At 40.9% G+C, this 23,833-nt stretch overlaps 1 protein-coding gene across 7 annotated transcripts in view; it reads left to right on the top strand.

Annotated features, from left to right (window-relative positions):
• The window catches only part of LOC109409609 (phosphatidylinositol 3-kinase regulatory subunit alpha), a 146,467-nt gene extending 124,533 nt beyond the window's left edge, over nt 1-21,934 (top strand). For all 7 annotated transcript variants that reach the window (XM_062853381.1, XM_062853382.1, XM_062853384.1 and 4 more), the window contains 5 exons: nt 1,051-1,163; nt 7,410-7,544; nt 7,610-8,354; nt 8,413-8,620; nt 13,478-21,934. In XM_062853381.1, the coding sequence (XP_062709365.1) occupies nt 1,051-1,163; nt 7,410-7,544; nt 7,610-8,354; nt 8,413-8,620; nt 13,478-15,080 (2,804 nt within the window). In that variant the 3' untranslated portion in view covers nt 15,081-21,934. The remainder of the gene's footprint in view (nt 1-1,050; nt 1,164-7,409; nt 7,545-7,609; nt 8,355-8,412; nt 8,621-13,477) is intronic.
• The last annotated feature ends 1,899 nt before the right edge of the window (nt 21,935-23,833 follow it).

A 23,833-nucleotide genomic window follows, 5' to 3' on the forward strand; every position in this document is an offset into this window, starting at 1 on the left:
TAAGTGATTGGAATTAAGTGATGTCACGGTACAAACAGTGCAAGCTGATTAACGTTGAATCCGTGTATTGCTCTGATAAAACATGTTTCATAAATCGGTACTTTATATTTCTATCTGGTGATGACGTTAACTAGGAACGTCGGAAGACATGAAAGAAAGCTTATCAAGTTTATCAGTTCAGGTGCCTAATCAGTTTGCATATACTAATGAAGAAAATTACGTAATTAATTTTCACTAATTCTTTGAAACGAATATAGACTGTTCCACTCAATCCCACAATTTTTGCAATAATTCTGAAATCTTAATAGGTAGTTATTTATGTGACGAGATGCAAAAATTTGATTTTTTCAGCACGAGTCGTACATTTAACAAACGAGGCTTGCCGAATTACATGAATACGAAAAGTGCTGAAAAAATCGAGTTTTGCAACGAGTAACATACAAAATTTTATGCAATGATTTTTTTCATTATACAACCTATTTGAATTGCATACCGTTCATAATGCAACTCAAATGAGTTATACATATAATTAAAATTATGTAAACGAAATGAGTTTCATAGTGAACCAGTTCGGAGAAAATGATCATTATGATACCGAAATGAGTTATGTAAAATAAAAATTATGATACTGAATTACATAAAGGTCTTTATAAATCTGAATGTTAATGGGAAGACCTCGGGGTAGACTTTTTACTCCATTTCTTTCAAATTATACATCTATGTTTTTGGATCAGTCTAGTTATCACGATCATGTTGTGACATGAATCATATCGTCGTTCGAACAATCGTCTCACAGCGCAGAACGCCAGTGCGAAGGCTTAATATTTCGCACAATTTCATCATTGTCTCCAATCGGGCAAATCGTTCGATGCTCGATGCACACACAGTCGGTAGTGCGCGCATTATTTGTACGGATCAGCAGACTACCGCGCACGCAGCAAATCATACATTTGTGTATTATGGTTCTTCTAATTGAACACACGTATACTAAAACCGATGCAAACCCTTGGGCATCCTGTTCTGTTCTGTTCTTTTCCATCCATTCTACAGAGTGTTGGTCGTGTTTCCACATCAAGTGCTTACCGCTAACCGTTCACGATATGTGCCAAAGAAGTTTGCCCGACGTTTATCCGATGATGCCGGCCATCCACAGTACCGACAAGGTAAGTGCGAAATCCAACCACACCACGCACCGTGGTGACTTCTTATAGTAGTATTTAACTGTGTTTTTGGGTAATCAATTGTGTGACATTTTCCGTGGGACGCCTCAGAGGCGGAATCGAACGTTGCAAGTTCGATCCTGTTTAGTTTTATCAAGTTTGTTCCTGAATAATAAAATCACTCGAAGTGTAGGATGCAAGTCAGTGAAAATATGTTTGCTGACAAATCGCCGTTACGAAGCTGTTATCAAGAGTATCGATAAAATTGCTGATCATTTTTCTCTTTCAGCTGTTCTTCCATGATCCCTTAATCTTATTCATTCGTCTCATCGTATTCCCAGTCTAAACTAGGGTGTCTACTATCAGGAAAACAGGGATCTAGCAGATGGAAAGCCGACGATTTCGATAAGATGCTGCAGATTCCATGCGAACTCGTATGAATCCGGAAGTTAAAATCCATCTAGAAATTCCGCATCTAGGATTCTTTAAGAAATTCCTTAAGGGTTTCTTTCTGGAAATTATTTGGAAACACCTGTTGGAATGCCTCTCATGATTTCTCACAAGATTACTTTCCTATTTTTTCCTATTTTTTTAGTATTCCTTTTTGAGATTCTTCCGAATTTCTACCAGCATTTTCCAAGATTCAAACAAATCTTTCTAAGATTCTTCCTTGATAATCTTCCAGGATTTTTGGACTCCGGTCAATTTCTTCTGGAGTTTTTCAGGGGGATCCTGCAGAACTTCTTTCCATAGGTTTTCCCGGTATTGATCCCAGAGTTTTACCGAAGTTTCACCTGTGTTTTGCCCATAGACATTTTCGTGGGATTTTTACCAGGGTTTACCCCAAGATGTCCACAAGAGTTTTTTTCTCAGAATGCATCGCAGATGTTGTCACGGAATTTCTTATAATTTTTCTCTCGGGACCCGTTTTGAACTTCCCGAAAAGTTTTTCCGTGTAGATGAACCTTCCTTAACCCGAGGAAATCTCTCTGAATAAGCTGATAAAGTTGATAATAATAATCTTCCCGGAATTTCTCCCAGAGTTGCTACAGGAGTTATTCCTGAGATTCATGCTAGAGGTCCTCCAAGGAGTTTTTCACGAATTTTCTGTAGGAGCTCCTCCCAGGACTTCTTCCGAAGTTTCTCCTGTAATTTATCCAAGAAATTTCCGTGAGCTTTCTCCTGGAGAAGTCTCCAGTGGATTACTAAAGGAGTTTAGGCTGAGATATTTTCTAATGGCTCTCGAGGGATTTCTTTTGAATTTTAACCGGAGATTTCTCTCAGATTTTCTCCTGAGACTTCTCTTAAAATATTCCTACCGGTGTTAGTCCTGGGATGCCTCTCAGAGTGTAAGAACGCTAAGTGTTGTGTCTTGTCTCGCGTCGCGTCTTGAGAATTCTGAATGCTGTTTGTGGGATTTCGTTAATAGTTGCTTCCGAAGTTCTTGCAGAGATCTTCCAGGAAAGAGAGAAAGAGAGAATAGAGAAAACTCCCTGGACGAATTTCTGCAACAATCTCGCAAAAATCACGAGATAAATTATGGGAAAGTTATTTCGGGAAACTACTAAGAGAAATTTCTGAAGGAACTTTGGATAAATTTTAGTTGGAACTCCGGAAGGAATTCGCGAGAAACTGTGTAAGCATATCAGAATGACCCCTGCAGAAATCCTGCGAAGAACTCTGATAGAAATCTCAGGAACATCTCTCAGAAATCCCGAAACACAGGAAAAATCTTGGAAGGAATCATTTATGGGAGCAAATACATTAAAAAAAACTTTTGGTTGGAAACTAGAGAAAGTTAGAAAAAAAAACTGACAAACCTCCAGAAAAAACAGCAGTACAGAGAACTGATAACCAAGTTCAGTTTCAAAACTTGTAAGGAATTCAACGGTCATATGGTCTGTGGAATTACTAATTGAACTCCTGAATGGTTTCTCCTGATTGTTAGAGTGTTTGGATGTCATTTATTTTTAAAATAAATTTTCGGTGGAAATGTCAAAGCAATTTCTTGCAATTCAGTAACAAATTTTGAAAACGACGTATAATCAATGGTGTAGCATTGATTATACGTCGTTTTCAAAATTTGTTACTGAATTGACCCAAAACAACTATCGAAAACATTATATTCATCAACCTATTTGTTTTTGTTTTATTTCCGAAGAAGCTTTTTGGTGGAATTGGAAAATAAATCTTGTGCATTTTTCCATTAAGTTTTTATTTAATTTTTTGAGGGTATTTTTGAAAAGTAAGCCAATTTTATAAAATTTGGGCTAATTTTTGAATCATAAACTTTCAAAACTCCCAATGAAAAAACCTGGAAAACTCAGGGAATTTTATTTGGCTTATTAGCAGGCACCCTGTAAACACATTGTTCAATTGGGTAGAATATTTTCGACGAGTGTTCCAGTCAGATGCTTGTTTCACTTGAACAGTCTAAACCAGGCATTAGAGCCAACATTCATTGAATAGCATGTTTCTACAAGTAAAAAGAAAATTGTGTTAAGTACTGTTCCTTTGAATTCCACTAAGAATTTGCATCCTTTGACAGATACGTATTTCGACCTCAACTGTAAGGTTGTCTTCAGTGACTTGTACTTGAGTCGAGTCACGTACAAGACACTGAAGACGACTATACAGTTGAAGTCGAAATACGTGTCTGTCAAAGGATGCAACTTCTTAGTGGAATTCAAAGGAACAGTACATAACACGATTTTCTTCCCAGGTAACCACTAAGCATTTGAATAAGCCGTACAGCAGACTGTATTAAGCATTTGAACTGCTTGCTGCCCTACATAAGCAGTTCGAATGCATAGCTGCCTTGAATCAGCATAAGCTGTGCTATTCAAGAGCTTTCGGCTGTTAATTAGCATTTCAAGTGCTTGAGGTGTTTTCGCTTGGAAGCAATCCGAATGCTTTTCAACGGCTCTACAAATGCTAAGAGCAAAGAGTATGGGAGATATGTTATGCATTTGATAGCACATGCTGCCTCTCTCTTACAGAATTCATTCCTCTGTTGACAAATCTAGACATCTGAGTTGCTCATTCGTTTTTCCCTTATTCATCCAAAAGCTCCGAAGCAAACATTGCTGCAGCTGGTTTGGATTGAAAACATCGCCATCGAGAAATCACCCCACCTAATATTATCGGAAAATGTGTACCAAATAGATGGATCTTCGGCGGATCATAAAATTATTCGATAGAGGGAATCATAATTGATGGAAGAGGGAATGAAAACGCTTTACACACTATGAAATTTTTCTTTGAAATCATATTTTGGGTGCTTGAACTGAAGTTGATTCCCAACCATTCTTTATATTGGGCATAAAATTAGTGCACGTCATCGGACCAACTGCAGCGTATCCTGGAGCGTGGAACAGCAGCTTGATCAGAAAACATGATTGAATAATCACCGGACCGTAAGTTCAAAACTCGATAACACCAAAACAAGCAAAAAAGTGCCACCTAAATCAGCTGAAGTATGGAGGAAGCGGGATGTCGAAAGATCGAGAAGCAGACGTAAATCTATTTTTGTTTTGTTTTGCTCGACGAGGCGTTACGCTTCTTTGACATTTTGATACGACGTTCCTGAAGGTGTTGCACTCAGACAGCCCGTTATTTTGCCAAAACCAGCTGTTGGGTAGCACTATAGGTGTATATACGGCCATTTAGCACTAAGTGCCTTGTCATAAGAGCAACTATAATGCTGTAGGAAAGCTTTTTTAAATGCTTACTGGTTACTTGGGTTTTTACTTACAGATATTCCCCTAACAAGCCCAGGTTCATCATCATCATGTTTCTACAATTATTCTGGAACTACGGTGTAATCTATCAAAAGGGTATTTTGAGCAAGCCCGTTACACATAGGCGAGGATAACTACAGTCACTATGTTTAGAGTCTGGCGAATTAAAAATCCTTAAAACTGGCAACTGGAACATCTAACCAAAACTACTGGCAACACTAGAAAAAGTCCATTGGATTTCTGGATATTTGTTGAGCTAACTAGTCATTTTTGTTGTATATCGCGCAACTACAAACTGAGGAAATTGGACCAAGAAGCAGCTGATTCAAGAAAAGAACGCAATGGATCGTGAGGTTACCGAGAACTACTAACGCTGTCAGATCATTGTGGTCGTTCTGCGAATGGAGTGATGTGACAAAAGTCGAAGTCGATTATCAAGGTGAGAAATCTCGACTCGATTAAAGTGACTCGCCTCATTCGAATCGAGATTTCTCGTTGATTCCTCTAGAAAATCTTGCTAGGATTCCTCCAGATAGGCCTAATTGGACTTTTGCAGGGCTTTCTGCAAAGATTCTTCATAGAATTCCCCCAAAGATGTTTTTCCAAGAATTCCTGCTGTGATTTCTCTAGAAATTCGGATTGGGATTCTTTCAGTTATTTGTGCTGGGACTCCTTCAGGAATTTACTCTCGGATTCCCATAGGTATCGCTGCTTTACCCAGAACGTTTTGATAATATTTCTCCATAAATTCGTCCTCAAATTCCTTCAGAAACTGGTATGATTTTCATACGGATTTCTCCTAGTATTCCTGAAGGATTTTCTCCATAGATTTTTTTTCTCCAATGGTTTCTGTTAGGATTCCTCCAAAAAATCCAATTAGTTCTTTTTTTTTGAAAATTTTGCTCAGATTCCTCCGGCAAATCTTCCTGCAATTCCTTCAGAATTACCTCTTGCAACTTTTCCAGGGATTTCTCGAGATCTTCCTGAGATTTTTTCCCTGGATTTTTCTTGTAGTCTTTTCCGCCTGGTATTTCTGCAGGTATTCCTGACATAATTCCGCCTGGAATTCATGCTTGGACCTCCTCTAGGATTCCTGCAGCAGTTCCTCATGTTACTCTTCCAGGAATTCCTCCGCAAAGGGATTGCTTCCGGAATTTGTTCGGCGATTGTTGCGGAAACTTTTCCAAGGATTACTAGCGAGATTCCTCCAGGAACTCCTGCGTCGATTCGATTGGGATCGGACAAGACGGCGTTGTACAGTACTGTGCCTCGTACTGTGCGTCAATGAGGCCTGTGTTTTTCTCAGACACTAGCATCTGAGAAGGGCTCCAAGTTCCAATTTTTGTCCGTTGTTTCCCGCTAAAAGTCGTTACTGTCAACCGCGATGCTAGCTTTTTTCTTTTTTCTTGCACACTCTCCTTATCAAATTTGAAAAAGATAAGGATGGAGAGATGGGACACTCGCCCCTGGTTTCATCCCACTCCTTCTCATGTTTGTTTAGGAGAGTGAGCAAGAAAAAAGAAAAAGCTGGCTACGCCATTGGTTACCGTTAAATCAGTTCGTATTCTTGAACGGTTTTTGATGTTTCGGGATGTTGTTGGCCTAAGGTCTCCCATCCAACATGACGGGACTGGCTCCTTAAGTATAGGCTGACCATCCGTCCCGTATTTAACGGGACAACTAAATTTTCAAATACTTAGCACTGGAACACTGTTTATATTTTTGACAAAATTATTCGTTCCTTCTAGCTGAAATAGCATTATTAACAAGATGGAATTCTGTTTTTGGACATAGATTTATTTTTTGTTTAGTTGTCAGAATTTGTACCGTATTTAAACGGGACAAATCTGGTCAGCCTACTTAACCCTCTACTTCCCATGGTTGCTCTAGAGCACCATCGATTTTCGGCGAACTGGAGACAAACGGAATTAGATGAACATGATGCAATAGTTTTAAGAATATGATTGTAATCACATTAGATAAACCCAACTGCCAAATACTTGTTTCAATAGTGGAACTATTGATAAACAATCAACTAACTATTGATTTACAACTAAAAACTTTTTCGTTGATTTCGAAAAATTTAGCCAATTTGCAACAACTTTTGTCCAAGCACTTTTTTCGGAGAAGCTTTCTTGGTATAGTAATAGTCGTTCAAAGTTGTGGGAAGGAAAGGGTTAAGTATATGTAGCTTTCGGAAGAGGAGCGTTTCATGTTAAGCCGCTGGATGCCAGAATAGACGCTTTTTGAGTCGCACCTAATTGTTTAACAGACGGCTGATAAGCTCCATTACCACCTACGCACATAATCACTTAGTATGACTGTATCCCTTGTTTTAGTAACCGTGTTAGTGGTGTTATGAGTTGGTGAGCTCGTTTCAATCTATTATTTGAGCAACATCCGAAATTCTCTTGGTAAGATGTCACACATTAATTAGATTCGTCATGGAAAGTGTCACACAATCGATTTTCTTAAACTTCGGATGCATAAAAACGATTCATTTTCACAGTCAATTAACGAGTGGACGTCAGCGAACGTTTTGGAGTGGATGGCAGCGAACAACCTGTACACCTACGCTGACGTATTCAAAGCGAAAGATATAAAAGGCTGTGATTTATCGAACTTGGATCGTGATAAACTAGGAGTAGGTTTCCCCTTAGGAAATAGATTTTTTCTCTTATTGACCTTCTCTCTGTTCCCCCTTTGCAGCAAATGGGTATTAAAAATGAATTCCATCAGCAAACAATCCTAGCGTCCATAAAGGATTTGCTGACGAGTGCGGAGAAGCCGATCCAAAGCGGTGGCTCGTTGCGGACCATCAGCGGAGGCAGCGGGATCGTGCTGAAGAGCGCCGGCGAGGACAGCAGTAGCCTCGATCCGGCGTCCGGCGGGAAGCACTCGCACGACCTGGTGAACCATTCGTTCTTGAAGCTGGTTAAATGTGATAAGTGTCAGCAGTACTTGCGCGGGCTGATACATCAGGGATTGCTATGCAAGCAGTGTAATCTCATCGTCCACCGGCAGTGTTCGGCCACGGGACTTATGCCGTGTGCAGCGTTGGGGACGGCGATGGACACCGGCGGCGGCGGAGGCGGAAGTCGAACGACGGTGCTGCCCACGAGCCGGATCCAGCCGGTGTTCGGGGTCGGTCTGTGCCATCAGTTCAACGTGGACCAGCTGCCGGCACCGCAGATCGTCATAATACTCTGCAACGAGCTCGAGCAGAAGGCCCTGTGCGACGACAACCTAGATCTGTACAAACTCTACCGGACGACGCAGTCCAGCTACGACGAGGTGAACAAACTGCGCGACTCGCTCAACGAGAATCTGATCAACACCGATCTCAGCAACTACTCGCCCGAGTGCGTGGCCACGGTGCTGAAGAAGTTCCTCCGCGAGCTGCCCGATCCGATCATTCCGGTTCTGTTCTACGATAAGTTCATCGAGGCCTCAAGTACGTTTTTTTAGCGTTTGCCGTTAAAAGTGTAATTCAATGATCATTTCCTTTGCAGAAATCACCAGCGACGCGGTGGCAGCCGAGACGCTGCGGTTACTCATCCACGAGCTGCCCATCCACCATGGCAACACGCTCAAGCACATCATGGTCCATCTGATACGAATCTGTCGAATGCAGTGCCAGCGGGGGATTGATAGTCAACCGACGATACTGATACAAGTCTGGTGCCATATTCTGTTGCGTCCTCCCTGGGAGAAAATTGTGTAAGTACCTATTCCTTAACATTCCTACACTGTCATGCCTCTCAAACATTGGGAATGGTAGTTTCATTGCGTTATAACTTGGCCGTTTTTAGCCGATTTTCATAGTTTTGGGATCTGTGATGTGAATCCCAGCAAGAGTTTCTGGAGGTATACCAGGAAAAAATCCTATAAAAATCAATGGAGTAATCCTTAAAGGAATTATAGGAGCTATTTTTAGAGTAATTTTTGGAGAAATTCCAGGACGAATGCTAGCAGGAATCCCATCAGCCATTATTGGAGGAATTCCAAGAAGATTTCTCCACAGATTCTTCCAGGATTTCCTTTTGGGATTTTTTAAGAATTCCCTACTATGTACAATTTCTCTAGGAATTGCTGACATTTCCCAAACAATTTCCGGAATATCTTCAACAATTGCTTTTGAGAGTTCTCCAGGAGTTTCTGGAGGTTTCCCTGCAAGGGTTGTATGGGAACATACTGGAAAAACTTGTAATTAGAAGGCACGAAATGTTGTTAATTGACAAATTGACAGAGACGAAATTTATGAAATAAAAATCGCGTTCTGGTGGGATTCGAACCCACGACTCCGTATTCGCTAGACCGGCGATTTAACCAACTAAGTCACAGAACAGCTGCGGAATAGAAAGCCAAACTGACTCCGACACCGTGAACACTCCTTTTTCACAAACCCATCTTTCTTTCGGCTTAGATACCAATCCACAACACACTCGCGTTTGTGCCCACTAACTACAAGTGATGGAGAATTGTTTTTATGAAGCCGATACTTATTCTCGCACTCCGCATACCTAGCCACCAAGCAGTTTGTTTTGCTGGTGTCTAATTAGTATGCGTCGAGAGCTTGGCACGGTTGGACGTTTTAACGCTTGTATGGGAAACCCAGAAAAAATTCTGGAGGACTCCTACCACAAATGAATGGAGAAATACCAGTTGCCATCTTGGAGCAGTCCCAGCATAAGAATCCCCAGAAAAAAATCTGTGGAAATCACTGGAATAAATCTTTGAATAAATTTCTGGAGAATTGCAGCAGGAATTGTTGGAGGAATGCCGTCATGTCCACTTTGTTATTCACAGCAAAACTTTCCAAAGATAATCACAGAGGAACTCCTGCCTAAATCCTTGGAAAAATTTCTTGAGGATCCCCAAAAGGAGTCCTTGGAAAAATCTCTGGAGGAATTTCTAAAGCAATCCTTTCAAAAATCCCTGTAGAAATGACAGAAGAAACTTCTACAAACATTCCAGCGGGCAATTCCTATAAGAATTCCAGAAGGTACGCCTGGAGAAATCCGCGGAGGAATGCCAAGAGCAATTCTTGCAGGAATCCATGGACAAATCCCTTTAAGAGTTACAAGAAGATTTTCTGGAGAAATTTGAGCAGGCATTTCTGCACGAACCCCTATACAAATTTCTGCAGGATTTCCCGGAGTAATTATAGCGGGCATATTTTTAAAAATCCCTGGATGAGTTCATGAAAAAAATCCATGAAGAAATTGCTGGAGGAGTCTCATCAAGAACACTCGGAGAAATCCCAGCAAGAATTTCTGGATGTTATCCCAGAGGATTTGCTGGAGGAATCCAAAAACGCATTTTTGAAGGAATATTTGGCAAAAGGAATCATGTGAGGAATACCTGGAGGAGTCCCAGCAGGCATTCCTAGAGGAATTCCTGGAGGACTTCCTTGGGGAAATCCGGGGAGGTGTGCCAAGAGGAACTCTTGGGGGAATGCATGGAAAAATCCCTTGAGTTCTCATAAGAAAAATTTCTGGAGAAATCTCAGTGGAGTAATTCTGAAAGAAATTTCTAGAGGATTCCTTGGACTTATAGCGGGAATTTTTGAATTCATGTAAAAATTCATGTAGAAATTAGGACAGAAGGAATTGCTGGAGAAGTCCCATCAGGAATACTAGCAAAAATTGCTGAAGGTTATCCCAGAGGATTTTCTGGATGAATCCCTGAAGGAATTCTTGAAGGGCCTGTCCATAAACTACGTAGACTCTTAGGGGGGACGGGGGGGGTCTGGCCAAAGTCTACGCTCCATACAAATTTCGAAAATTTTGTATGAACAAAAGTCTACGAGGGGGGAGAGGGGGTCTGAGATGGCCGAAAAAAGTCTACGTAGTTAATGGACAGTGCCGAAGGAATCTTTGGGAAAATCTCTGGAGGAACCATGTGAAGAATACCTGGAGGAGTCCTCGCAGGCATTCTTAGAGGAATTCCTGGAGGACTTCCCTTGGAGAAATCCGGGAAGTTGTGCCAAGAGGAACTTCTGAAGGAATACATAGAAAAAACCCTTGAGGTGTCACAAAAAGAATTTCTGGAGTAATCCCAATTTGGAATTTGTAGTAAATCATATCAGGCATTCCTAGGGGAATTTCAAGAGGATTCCTGGAGAAATCCTCTTGGGATTCCTCCAGGAATGCTTGATAGGATTCCTCTATAATTTCTTGCTGGGATTACTCCAGTGGTTTCTCCAAAGATTCTTTTATAAATCCTTTCTGTGATTTCTCTAAGGATTTCTGTTGAGATTTATTCAAGGATTCCTATAGAGTTTTCACTTGTGATTCCTCCAGAGATTTCTTCAAGGATTCCAACGGGGATTTTTCCAGTAATTGCTCCAAGAATTTCCCCAGTCCCAGCAGGAATCCTAGCAAGATTACCTGGTGGATTACATCAAATATCCCTGAATAAATCCCAGCAGCTTTCATGGCGCAATCCCAGCATGTATTTCTAAAGAAATCTGAAGTGGATTTCAAGCTGGAATTACTAGAAAAATTCTACGAATAATTTCTAGAGGAATCCTTGTACAAATCAGTAGTTGCCTGAGGAATACCAGCAATAATTTCTGGAAGAGTCCTAGGCTAGGATCCCTCCAGAAAACTTCTCCAAAATTACTACTGGGATTTCTCCAGGGGTTTCTTCAAGGACTCTGGTTCAGTTGGAGCGTTATTCTTAGAAGGGAAGGAAAAAGTCCAAGGAGGTGTATTTCACCACAAAGAACAACTTTGTAGAGGACACGAAAAATGCCGGTATTCATTAGAAAAAGTAATAACGAAAAAGCTGGAACGACTCTTTATCTCAAAAAATAACACAATTATTCGGCAAACTTCCTAACAATACGTACATTTTTCTGAATCTTTGCAGCAGACACCAATACTCTATAATTATTTCCAGAATTACTTCGGTTAATTCTGAGTGAATTTTTTAGTGTCGATACTACTCATTTTGACCATTCCTTTGTGGATTCCTTCGTTGGCAATTTCTTCGGGAATTGCTTTGGTAATTCCTTTGAAATTCTTTTAAGAATTTCTTAGGATTTATTTTTGAAAATTTCTTCGAAAGTTCCTTTGGCAAGTTCTTTGTAAAATTCTTCGGTTACTTTGGAATTTGATTAGGATTTTTTTAGGAAATTTCTTTGCAAATTTCTACGGCGATTCTTCGTTCTTATCTTTGGGATTTTTTTTTCGGAAATGACTTATAAACTCTTCCGTCAATTCCTTTGGAAATTCCTTCGACAATTTATTTGTGGAATTCTTCGGTTTTTCTTGTGCAAACTGCTTCGGTAATCCCTGTGTAATTTAATTTGCAACTCCTTTGTGCAGTTCATTTGGGGATTCCTGACATTTCTTCTGATATTTGTAAGACATTTTTTTAGAAACTGATTTGGGATCCTCTTTCATATTTTTTTTGGTATCTTCTAAGCAAAATCTTTAGCAATTCCTTTGAATATTATTTGGTATTGTCTAAGTAATTGTCAACAACATCCCCGAGGAAATTTCTAAAGAAATTCCCAAAGGCATTGCCGAAGGAATTCACAATAGAGTTACCGAAGAAATTTCCGAAGGAATTTCCATAGGAATTACCAAAATAGCTCCCAAGGGACCATTTATAAGTGAGTGACGAGGCATTTTAAAAGAGAGGGCCGAATGTCTGATTTTGCTAGCATTTGTAAACGAATTGTCCAAATCAATTCCCAAAAGTGTTACCGAAGAAGTTTCCGAACGACGCGCTAAAGAAATTGTCGAATGAATTTCGGAAGCAATTACCTACTAAACCAATTCCCAAAGCGAAATGCCGAGGAAAATTCCAAAGGAGCTGCCGAAGGACACTTGTCCAAAGAAATTCCAAAGAAAGAGGTTCCAAAGGAATTGCCGAAGGCATTCACAAAGAAATTTTTGTAACGATTTGCGAATGGAATTCCCCAAAGAGCTGCATTAGAAATTTCCATAGGAATTTCCGAACGAAGTTATGAATAAAAAAAACTTTGCCAGGGTATTTCTGAAAAAAAAAATCAGAAGATATTCCCATAGAAATCGTCGAGGTATTTTGTGAAGCAATTCCTAGATCAATTGCCGATGGAAATTATCGAAGAAATTGCCGAAGAAACTCTATAGGAATTTTCTGAAGAAATTCTCAAGAAGTCCGTATATAAATTGCTGAAATAATTCTCAAATAAGTTGTTGCCAACAACTTGTTGGAGAAATATTCCAAGGATTTATAGAAGGAGTTTGCAAAGAAATTTTCAAAAGAAGCCTGAAAGATATTCCCGCTGGAGTTGTCGAAGGAATTTTCGGAGGAATTTCCAAAAGAATTGCCGAAGAAATTTCCAAAGAAATTGTCGAAGGAATTCTGGAATTGCTCATGAGTATTTTAATGGAATATCTGAACAATAATCATATAGAAATTGCTGGAAGAATCTCCTGATGAATTGACAAAAGAATTGCCGAAGCAATTGAAAAAAATGTCTCAGAAATTACCAGAATAATTAACGAAGGAATTGCCGAAAATTTTTCCAAATTTCTCTAAACCTAATCAACTCTTTCCCTTCTTCTCCCATGTTTTCAGTCAAATCGTGTCAAACACGGAAAACCACCTGCGGATAATGGAGTTGCTGTTGTACAAGATCGATTGGCACGAGAAGTTGCCGGAGTTTGCGTCGGCCCCGGCAGTGCCTCCGCGGAAGATTTCTCGCAGCACGGCTGCGCTCCAGCAGCAATCGGTGTCGCAACCCTTTCTGCAGCAAACCCTTGGTACTTCGACCTCTACTGCCTTCCAGGCGGCGGCATCTGGCAGCAGTCTGAGGAAACAGCCAACAACAGCAACCATCACGTCTCCGGCAGCGCCTGTGATACCGTCGACCCCGCTGGTGGGGCCGATCTACAATAATACCGGTAGCAGTGGTGGTGGTGGTTCCACCGCTTCCGGCGACACTCGGGGGACGGCCATGTTCCGAATGGTGGGCGACGCGGACACTCCGGCCGATCTGCGGGCAGCCGAGTGGTACTGGGGCAACATCAGCCGGGACGAGGTCAAAGAGAAGATGACCGACGTGCCGGACGGATCGTTCCTGGTGCGGGATGCCTCCAGCGGAAACGGCGAGTATACGCTCACGCTGAAAAAGGATGGCACGGATCGAGTGATCAAGATCTTCCACACCCAGGACAAATACGGTTTCACGAGGGACGGCAGCCACAACAGCGTGGTGGATCTGATCAACTTCTACCGGAATGTGTCCCTAAAGGAGTATAACACAATTCTGGACATCAAGTTGCTGTACCCGATCTCGCGGTTCGAAGACGATAGCTATATCAGTAGCACTGAAGACGACACCCCTCGGCTTGCGCAGAAGTTCATCGAGATATCGCAATCGCTGAACGAGAAGCTGCACGAGCGAGAAAAGCTTCAGGAGGATCTGACCATGTCCAAGAACCAGGTCGATTTAAAGAAACAAGCCCAGGAGGCGTTCATCGAAGCGGAAAAGCTATTCCAAGACCAGTTGGCGATTCAGACCAGGTTTGTGAGCGAAGCACAGCCCCACGAGAAGCAGGGTATCAGCACCAACAACAAGCTGATCCGGGACCGGATGCAGGAACTGAACCAGTGCCGGGATCAGCTACAGGAAGACATGAAAAACGAGAAAACCCGAATCTGGCAGCTGGAGCGAGAAATCAACAAGCTCAATCCGATCATCATGTCCCAGAGCAAGGAGAAGACCAGCTACATCGAAGAGCTGAAGCGTCAGGGAATCAACGAGAGCCAGATCAAGCAGATGGAGACCGATGGGTACTTCTCGCACAGTCACGGCAGCCAGGAGATGCCGCACAACGACGAAACGACCTGGCTGGCACCAACGTTCAACCGAACCGATGCCGAAAAGGAGCTGGCCTCGAAACCGAACGGAACGTTCGTGATCCGAACGGGGAGCGGCGGCCACTTTGCTCTCTCCATCAAGTGCAACGATACGGTCAATCACTGTATCATCCAGCAGACGGAGCGGGGCTTTGGCTTTGCCGAGCCGTACAACATCTACGAGTCGCTCAAGTCGCTGGTCCTGCACTATGCCTCCAACTCGTTGGAGGAGCACAACGATACGCTGCAGACGACCCTCAAGTATCCGCTGTTGGCTACCGGCGGCGGCAGTAGCAGTAGCAAGCAGCAGTCTACCTAAGCAGCCCGATTTTTTTTTTATTTCTTCACTCGCACTTGGCCTACTCTGGTGCGGCGCGGTGCGCGGTGATTGCACTTCTTCTTCTTTTTCTTTTTAACTAGATGTATATGCCTCCACGTTGGGTATCGCTTCTGTTACCAAGCACTCTTTTACACCGCTCTGTAGCTAGGAAGTTATGAAATACAAGCATAGTTATGTTGCTTTTTTGAGTAAAAACAAAAGAAAATGGCGGACAAATCTACGGCGAACTGCGATTGCGGATAGTCTTTGGAAGGTGATTTGCGTGCGTTTGGTATCTGGGAGCGGCTCTCGATCGTGTAAGTTGATTCTTAATTGTGCAGCTCATGGAAATCCTTACGGTTTGGCTATTCCTCTCTCGGAAAATGTAATCTTTCAGAAGGAATTTACAATTTACCCTCTCGGGGTAATTTTTGACTAGCTCGTGTTACCCCTGGAGGTTGTTGGTTGTAGACTGTCCAGTTTGCATGCTAAAGCTTTGGGAAAGCTCTTTAAATCAGAATCGGGAAACCTTTACTTCAGAGCTAGGCACTAATACTTTTGATTTAGACATTTGACAGCACAGTGCAATCTTTGGCGCGATTTTCAAAGCAGGAATTACTAAAATACCCTCTCGGGGTGAATTTTTCCACCATGTGTTACCCCTGGGGGGAATTATTGCCATATGACATCACAGTGCAATCTACGGCGCGATGGTCAAGCTAAATTAAAAAAGTAATGTTCCCTCAAGCAGGAATTACTAAAATACCCGCTCGGGGTAATTTTGCCAATAATTTGTTACCCCTGGGGGGAATTATTGGTTGTAGATTATCAAATTGACACGCTCATGGTTCTCAGGTAAAATAAAGGACCTTCGAATGAAATCATAGGATCAACGTGAGCGGTAAGGATTTATTAGAACGATCGAGCAATGTGGATTTATTCTAAGGAGAAATTGCTACCACAAAACTGTACCCTCTGGGGGTTATCGCGGATTTTTTTTCTTTGGAGAAGACTCGTATTAGAAAAGCTTTTGGGATGCGATCCTAAAAAGGTTCTTCAATAAATTTGGCATTTGGGATACTTCTCCGAAGCATTTGGGATGCCTTTTCTAAGTATTTGAAACGCTTTCTGTAAGCTTTCGGGATACTTTCGCAAAGCTTCCCTGAAGCATTTGGAATGCTCTTCTCAAGCAATCGGTATGTTCTTCCGAAGCATTTAAAACGCTTTTGCGAAAGGTTAGGAATGCTCCGAAGATTTTGGAACTCTCCCCGAAGCAATTGAAAGCATTTGCGATACTGCCCGAAACAATCGGGATACTTTCCGGAAGCATTTGGGATGCTTTCTCGAATCTTTTGTAATGCTTCCCTGATGTATTCAGAATACTTTTTCGCAGCTTTTAGGCACTTTGACGAGGGATTTATGATGCTTACTCGAGCAATTTTGGATTCGTCCATGAGGTATTTAGCCGTATTTATTCCGTAGCATTTCGATGCTTTTCCAAAACGTTACTTTTCCAGTACAATGTCTACATCACGCACGGAGAGAAAAAGCAAAATTCTAGTCGCAAGATGTCCACAGTCGCAGAAATCGCGCAATACTTCCAGTAGCGAATAGATTAACTCGAGCAATCGGAGAGAAAAGAAACACGCAAAAAAAACGAAGAAAAGAAGAATGTGTGGAACGGCAAATGAGAAGAAAAAAAAAACAGCGAAGAAGACAAGTAAGGTGGGCGACACTATGTGTAACTCGGTGACGAGGAATGCAAAACGAATGAGACAAGTAGACGTACTCTCGCAAACACTAACACACACACACACAGGCGCTTTCAGCGATGTGAGACAAAAATGAGAATAAACAGGTCCCAGTTTGGTTCGGAGAGGCGATGCGTCTCTCCGCGTGAGAATAAGAAACAGATCTTCTCGACTCATACATATATATATATTATTTTAAAGTAGCTTTTTGTGGACAGTTCTCGATTGTAATGTTTGCAATTTGTATAAATTTATTTGATTATTGTCTATTGTTTAAGGAATGAGTGTCTGAAGACGGATGCGCGAGGTGATGAGAGAGTGAGAGAAGGAATGAGTGCGGTTAATCGCAGCAAAAGAGAGTCTTTAAGCTCTGTTCAATAGTTTTTTATATATATTTTAAAACTTACGTACCAATATAAGACAAGAGATATACCTTTTTCTTTGTGTGTAGAAGACGGTGATCGGTCGGTAATTAATGACCGCGTAACGCTATAATACATGTTACAGCAAACACACTTATACACATACAAACGTAGGCTATAAAAAAAGAAACAAGCATTACTACAACTACACATACATACTAGGAGTTATATCAATTGATTTAATCATTTTAAACTGTGTTAATAATTGTAATTTGAAAGAAACAATTCGTAGGTAGCAGAAACTGAAATTCTGCGCAATCTACGGAAACTTCGGAAAATCAAAATGGCAAAGGTGAAAAGCACGAAAACCGAACAGAGACAGAGAGAAAACAAAAAAATCTAAGAAAAGAGCAACCAATTTAATATATTTCCGTAATAGGACTAAAAAAGCGATTGTGAAACAAAAGGAAACAAAGTAAAACAAATAGTAATCAAAACAACAGAAGAGTTTTTAACTTTAAAAATTACTTATAAACGATACAGATATGAAGTTATATAGAAACCGTGAGCAGACGAAAAATCCGCAAAACGAAACGAGAGAAAACGGAAAAAAGAACACAAAAAACGCTAAAAGTTTGTAAACAGTAGTAAGTTAATAGGAATACAATAACAAATTGGAAACGTGTTAAAACAATAGGAACAAGGAAGCGAAAAGAGAACAAGAGAAAGGATGTGGTACGACAACACGAACGATTGTTTTCTCAAACACACACATATTGATCGCTTGACGACAAAGGAAGTTCCCCGTTCGCTTGATGATGATGATGGCCGCCGTCTTTAGGAGGGTTTCACTTGATTTGGTCCAACTTGTAGCCTCAGGCAGAAAACAGCTAAAGCAGCGTCAAAAGTAGAGAGTGTAGTGATGTGTGGTAGGAAAACGGAACAAACGCAATAGTAATTCGGCAAACCGTGTCAGAGTTTCAGAGGTCCAATTTTAGCGTGGCGGGATTTTTTTTAGGAAAGGAATAACGGAAGCAGTCGGGCTTGGAGATAGAGACAGGAAGGTGACAGAATTGGGATCGCAATGGCTACGGGCGCGTAGAATGGAACAAGAAATTAGGTTGAAATTTGGGCAGCAGGAAAAATGAAGGTACTATAAGCAATTGTACGTGTGTTATCGGAACTCCCACCTAAAGAAGAAGAAGCAGAAGATGAACGGCGAAAAGACGAAAATCACACCAACTTCACCACCAATCATCTTAGTAGGCCACTAATCGAAGATCATCTTTCCTAACACTCGCTCCTTCTGACCAACAATGGTACCCTTTTGTTTCACTGCTATCGATTGGAATGGCTCTTGTTTTACCAGAAAGAGTCATTCGAGTGGAAATGGATGGCACAGCGATTTATCTACCAGAATGTTGCAACACAAAATGCATTGCAAATGCTTCCCAGAAGCATTTGGGATACTTCCCAGAAGCATTTGTGAGGAGGCTTCCCAGAAGCATTTGGGATGCTTTCCAAAAGCATTTGGGATGTTTTCCAGAGGCATGTGGGGTGCTTCCCAGAACCATTTGTGATGCTTCACAGAAGCATTTCGAATGCTTCCCAGATTCATTTGTGAATGTTTTCCAAAAGCATTTGGGATGCATCCCAGAAGCATTTTGTGATGCTTCACAAAAGCATTTGGGATGCTTTCCAGAAGCAATTGGCATGCTTCCCAGAAGCATTTAGGATGCTTTCCAAAAGCATTTGGGATGCTTCCCAGAAGCATTAGAGATGCATTCAAGAAGCATTTGGGATGCTTTCCAAAAGCATTTGGGATGCTTTCTAGAGGCATTTGGGATGCTTCCCAGAATCATTTGTGATGCTTCCCAGAAGCATTTCGGATGCTTCCCAAAAACATTTGTGGGTGTTTTCCAAAAGCATTTGGGATGCATCCCAGAAGCATTTAGGATGCTTCCAAGAAGCATTTGGGATGCTTTCCAAAAGCATTTGTGATGCTTCCCAGAAGCATTTGGGATGCTTCCCAGAAGCATTTGGGATGCTTCCCAGAACCATTTGGGATGCTTCCCAGAAGCATTTGGGATGCTGCCCAAGAGCATTTGGGATGCTGCCCAAGAGCCTTTGGGATGCTGCCCAAGAGCATTTGGGATGTTTCTCAAGAGCATTTGAAATGCTTTCCTGAACCATTTGGGATGCTTGCCAAAAGTATTTGTGATGCTTCCAAGAAGCATTTGTAATGCTTCCAAGAAGCATTTGTAATGCTTCCTAGAAGCATTTGTAATGCTTCCCCAAAGCATTTGTAATGCTTCTGGTAAGCATTCGTAAAGCTTCACAGAAAGCATATGGGATGCTTTCTCAAAGCATTTGGGATGCTTTCTCAAAGCATTTGGGATGCTTTCTAGAAGCATTTGGAATGCTTCCCACCCAGAAGCATTTAGAATCCTTCCCAGAAGTATTTTCTTAGGGCTTTAGGATGTTTTGCACCATTTGGAATGCTCTAAAACATTTTCGAAGCTTCGTTAAAGTAATCTCGATGCTACTTTGAAGCATTCGTAATGCCATTTTCTCCAAGGTAATCCCTGCAGACGAATCGCTACCTTCCATCTACTACTGCTACAACAACCAAGCAGCCTATTATGTGTCCTTTTCGGTCCACCCGCACCACCACCACCACCACTATCATCAACTGTCTCCCCCTTTTTGTATGTGATGCATAGGAAGGCAAAGGCGCGTAAGGTTATAAACGAAAGAAAACTGAAACCAACACATGTGAAACATGTACAAATTAATATTAGCAACCTACTCTTAAATAAGAACGCGGAAGAGAGAAAAAAGAAGAATAAAAACAAATCGAACAATACAAACAGTAAACCTTTCTAACCTATATTTTTCTTTGTCCCTGTATAAGGTAGTCGTGTGTAATAGATGTGTAATACGTAAAATATGACGAGAAGAAGAAAAAAAGTCTAAAAATCTCTATGAGAGAGGACAAAAAGTAATCTTTATATATATATTTCGATACCTAAAATAAAAAGAATGAGAAAAAACATGTGTAAACCATTACTGTGTAGATCTTTTAAGTTTTCTAAGTCGTCCCCTACAGGATAAGTCATATATGTTTTCTCTCATTTGGTTCGACATTTTCGCCTACGAAACACCTTTTGAAGAACCCCCCGTTTCATTCACCCACTAACAAAGCATTAAACACTCATTTAGCAATCAAAATATAACCGTCACAAAACAAAAACACACACACAGACATACTAACACACACTGAAACAAAAAAACAACCAACAAAACAAAAGCATATATGATAAAAGTAAAAGTTAGTAGTTACATATAAAACATAAAATACAAACAAATCGAAAAAGATAGAGCTGTGGTCGTCGTTTTTACTAGCATTTTTTAATTTTCAAATTGACAAAACAAACAAACTAATTATATATATTGTGAAATAAAATAAAAAACGAAATGAGAATGTGATGATTTTCGAACAGTGATATTGGAAAGATTATGGCAGAATGCCAGAGGCAGGCGATAGGCGAAGAGTACGCGGAGACGAAGGGAATGGCAATGAAGCAAACGATCGTACATGCAGAAAATACACATATTTGTTGCGCGGGAAAGTTGAGGAAAACGGAAATCGGAATGAAAAGAGCGGAACGGAATGGTTAGGTTCAATATTACAATTACAAAACAAACCAGAAACATGCAGTGTTAGAATAGATAGGTGTTAGAGTACCAACAAACAACAAAATACACAAGTCATCTCTTCTTGTATAATCGAGGATCGTCTTTTTACCGAGGAAATAGTGTAGAAAGCTACGTACTAGAAAGACACCCATCTTCATTTTCTACGGAAACTTACCAACACTTTCACACACAATACAAGCACTCACACACACGTTACATAACTGACAGACACACGGAAAAATAAATGGACACAAGATAACAATATTACCTCTATTATTGCATACACATACAAGAACAATGAGAGAGAAAGAGAATGGCAAAACGCAAACGAAGTATGGACTTATTTGTATACAGACACAACCGGAAACACCTACTCACCAACACACGCATATTTAACCAACAGATAGAAAACACAAACGAAAGAGAGAAAGCAAAAACGTCGAACGCAGCAATTACAAATAACAACAAACAACAACTGTCGACAACCACCAACCAATCTGAATTTGTCATCACTCAAAACACAATCGTGTGTATCAAGAGTCGAAGCAGTCATAAACCAGCACTGATGAAGCGAAAGCGAACACACACAGTCAAGGAAGGCCGAACACTTTTTCGGTTATTGGTTCGAAATTTCATCAGAGAACAATCGAAAAACGAAAATACAATGGAACACTAGAAATACTCGTACCACACAAATATGGATGAAAAAAAAAACAAATGGAATGTCGAAGAGAGGAATGGGAATTTTCCGCTCCATACAAAACGGAACAGCAAAAATACCACTTGAGAGTGAAAGGAAACAGAAACAAAAAGCAGAACAGATTTGGGTAAAACGTAAAGCTTGGAGAACAAATTGCAAACAAAAAACGTTAAAATGTAGAAATCAGAGATAAAAAAAAAAACAAAACAAAAGAGAACCGAAGGAGGAAACAAGTTGTATGACAAAACAAAACAAAAAAAAAACCTACAAAACAGAAAAATAGTTCTATGTGATTGAATGTAAATACATTTGTATTATATAAAAAATGAATATGAAAAGTGATTGCCACCGTTGTTGTTGCGTTACTGCCCATTGCGTTTGGGCATTGATGACATTGGTCCTTATCGTGTCATTTTCTCGTGCCGAATATTGTTCGTAAGTATAACCACCATTGCATTGACTTTGCGTCCGCCAAGTCGAACATCAGCAGAGACCTCGTAAGCGGGGCTTCGTAAGTCCATGATGGCGGCTAAGCAGGCGATCATGATAAATTCATGGCAACTGCGGCTGCAGCAGAGCCCGTGAATGTTTCTGATGATTACATTTTCACACACGTCGTTCCCTATGTGGTTTTGAACTGGATCCTCCTGATAGCTTGCTAACAGCGCTGCTTTAGACACTTGACAAAGTCAAGCTAACTTCACTACTGTACAAATGTGCAAAACTAGCTGGCCACGGAAAATCGATTCAAGTCAGACTTCGTTTACCCGCAGTTCACTCGATCGTAACTGTAGTAATGTGGTACAGCGTTGGGCTCTCACGCAGCCAATCTTGGTTCGAATCCGGTGAGGGGCATTTCTTTTTGTTTATAATCAATGCACCGCAGAAAGCATCAGATTCATATTACAGCACACTACTTCGGACATTATGTTTAACGTGTAGAAATAGTTGCCAAATTCTGTGGTTCAGTTTTGGGATTTCTTCTGTTTTTGAACACTCATATTAGCCAGACAAATATGTCCCCTTGGAAACCCAGCCTTATTATACATTACGGGTTCATCACCTTAAAGGCTTTGTATTTTATATACATACATGTAGAACTTACATTGGGATATGATCATCGTCCCCAAAAGGTTCAACATCATAATAAAATCATTAAAAATAAATAGTTTGTATTGTTGGTTAGACTCAAAACATGTACTGTATATTGCTAATTCCTATGCTAGCTCTTCCTAACTACACGACTGCAAAAATACTAGAGGAATTTTAATTTCCATAGTAAAGATTAAAATATTGTAACGGAAACGGAGTGTTAACGCTAAATAAATATGTTTATTTTGTTATTGAAGTGTACTAACCAATTCTCACCTTGGGAAAAAACGCAGTAGGCGTTGCCGCGTGCAGACGTGTTTTGAATTGCTCGTCACACTTATTTCGCGTTCGCCAGTTTTTTTTCACGGTTCCGCTGACGATTTGAGCCGGTGCTACGCCATCCGGATGGTTCTTCCGCGTGTGAATAAGTGTTTCTAGATTGAGTTTAAATAAGGGCGAAAGTAACATGAGAGAGTTCTCTTCACCGACTCTCTCTTCTGCAAATTAAAGTGACAAGATGCAAATTCAATCGAACTTTTTTACCCTTAGACGCTAGATTGTATCGCAACCTAGCGATTTATGACCAAAAAGTTCAACAATACTTGCATCTTGTCACTTTAATTTGAAGAAGAGAGAGTCGATGAAGAGAACTCTCTCATGTTACTTTCGCCCTTATTTAAACTCAATCTAGGTTTGTTCTGTATTTATTTTGAGGAGAAGTAACTTTGTGATTACTAGAGGAATTGAGAATTTGTGAAGGATTGTGTTCCGCGTTTCTGGAAGAGCCACGCCATCTGGAGGTGTTTCATTATTTATATTTCATTATCAATATTTCATGCTTGATTGCATGCCGCTCTTGATGCCGCTGCTCGGGGCTCGCAAAAAGAGCTGACGTTCGCACCGAAGTTTCCGAAATTTGTTCTCAGATTCGCCCGCACCCGCATACTCGCCGATCTACTGAAGGACCGCGGGTTCGGAATCGTAGCGCTGCAGGAGGTGTGTTGGACAGGATCTATGGTGCGAACGTTTACAGATAATCATACCATCTACCAGAGTTGCGGCAACACACATGAGCTGAGAACAGCTTTTATAGTGATGGGTGACATGCAGAGGCGCGTGATCGATTGGTGATCGACGAAAGAATCTGCA

Source organism: Aedes albopictus, chromosome 2, assembly GCF_035046485.1.
Source record: "Aedes albopictus strain Foshan chromosome 2, AalbF5, whole genome shotgun sequence".
NCBI classification, from domain to species: Eukaryota; Metazoa; Arthropoda; class Insecta; order Diptera; family Culicidae; genus Aedes; species Aedes albopictus.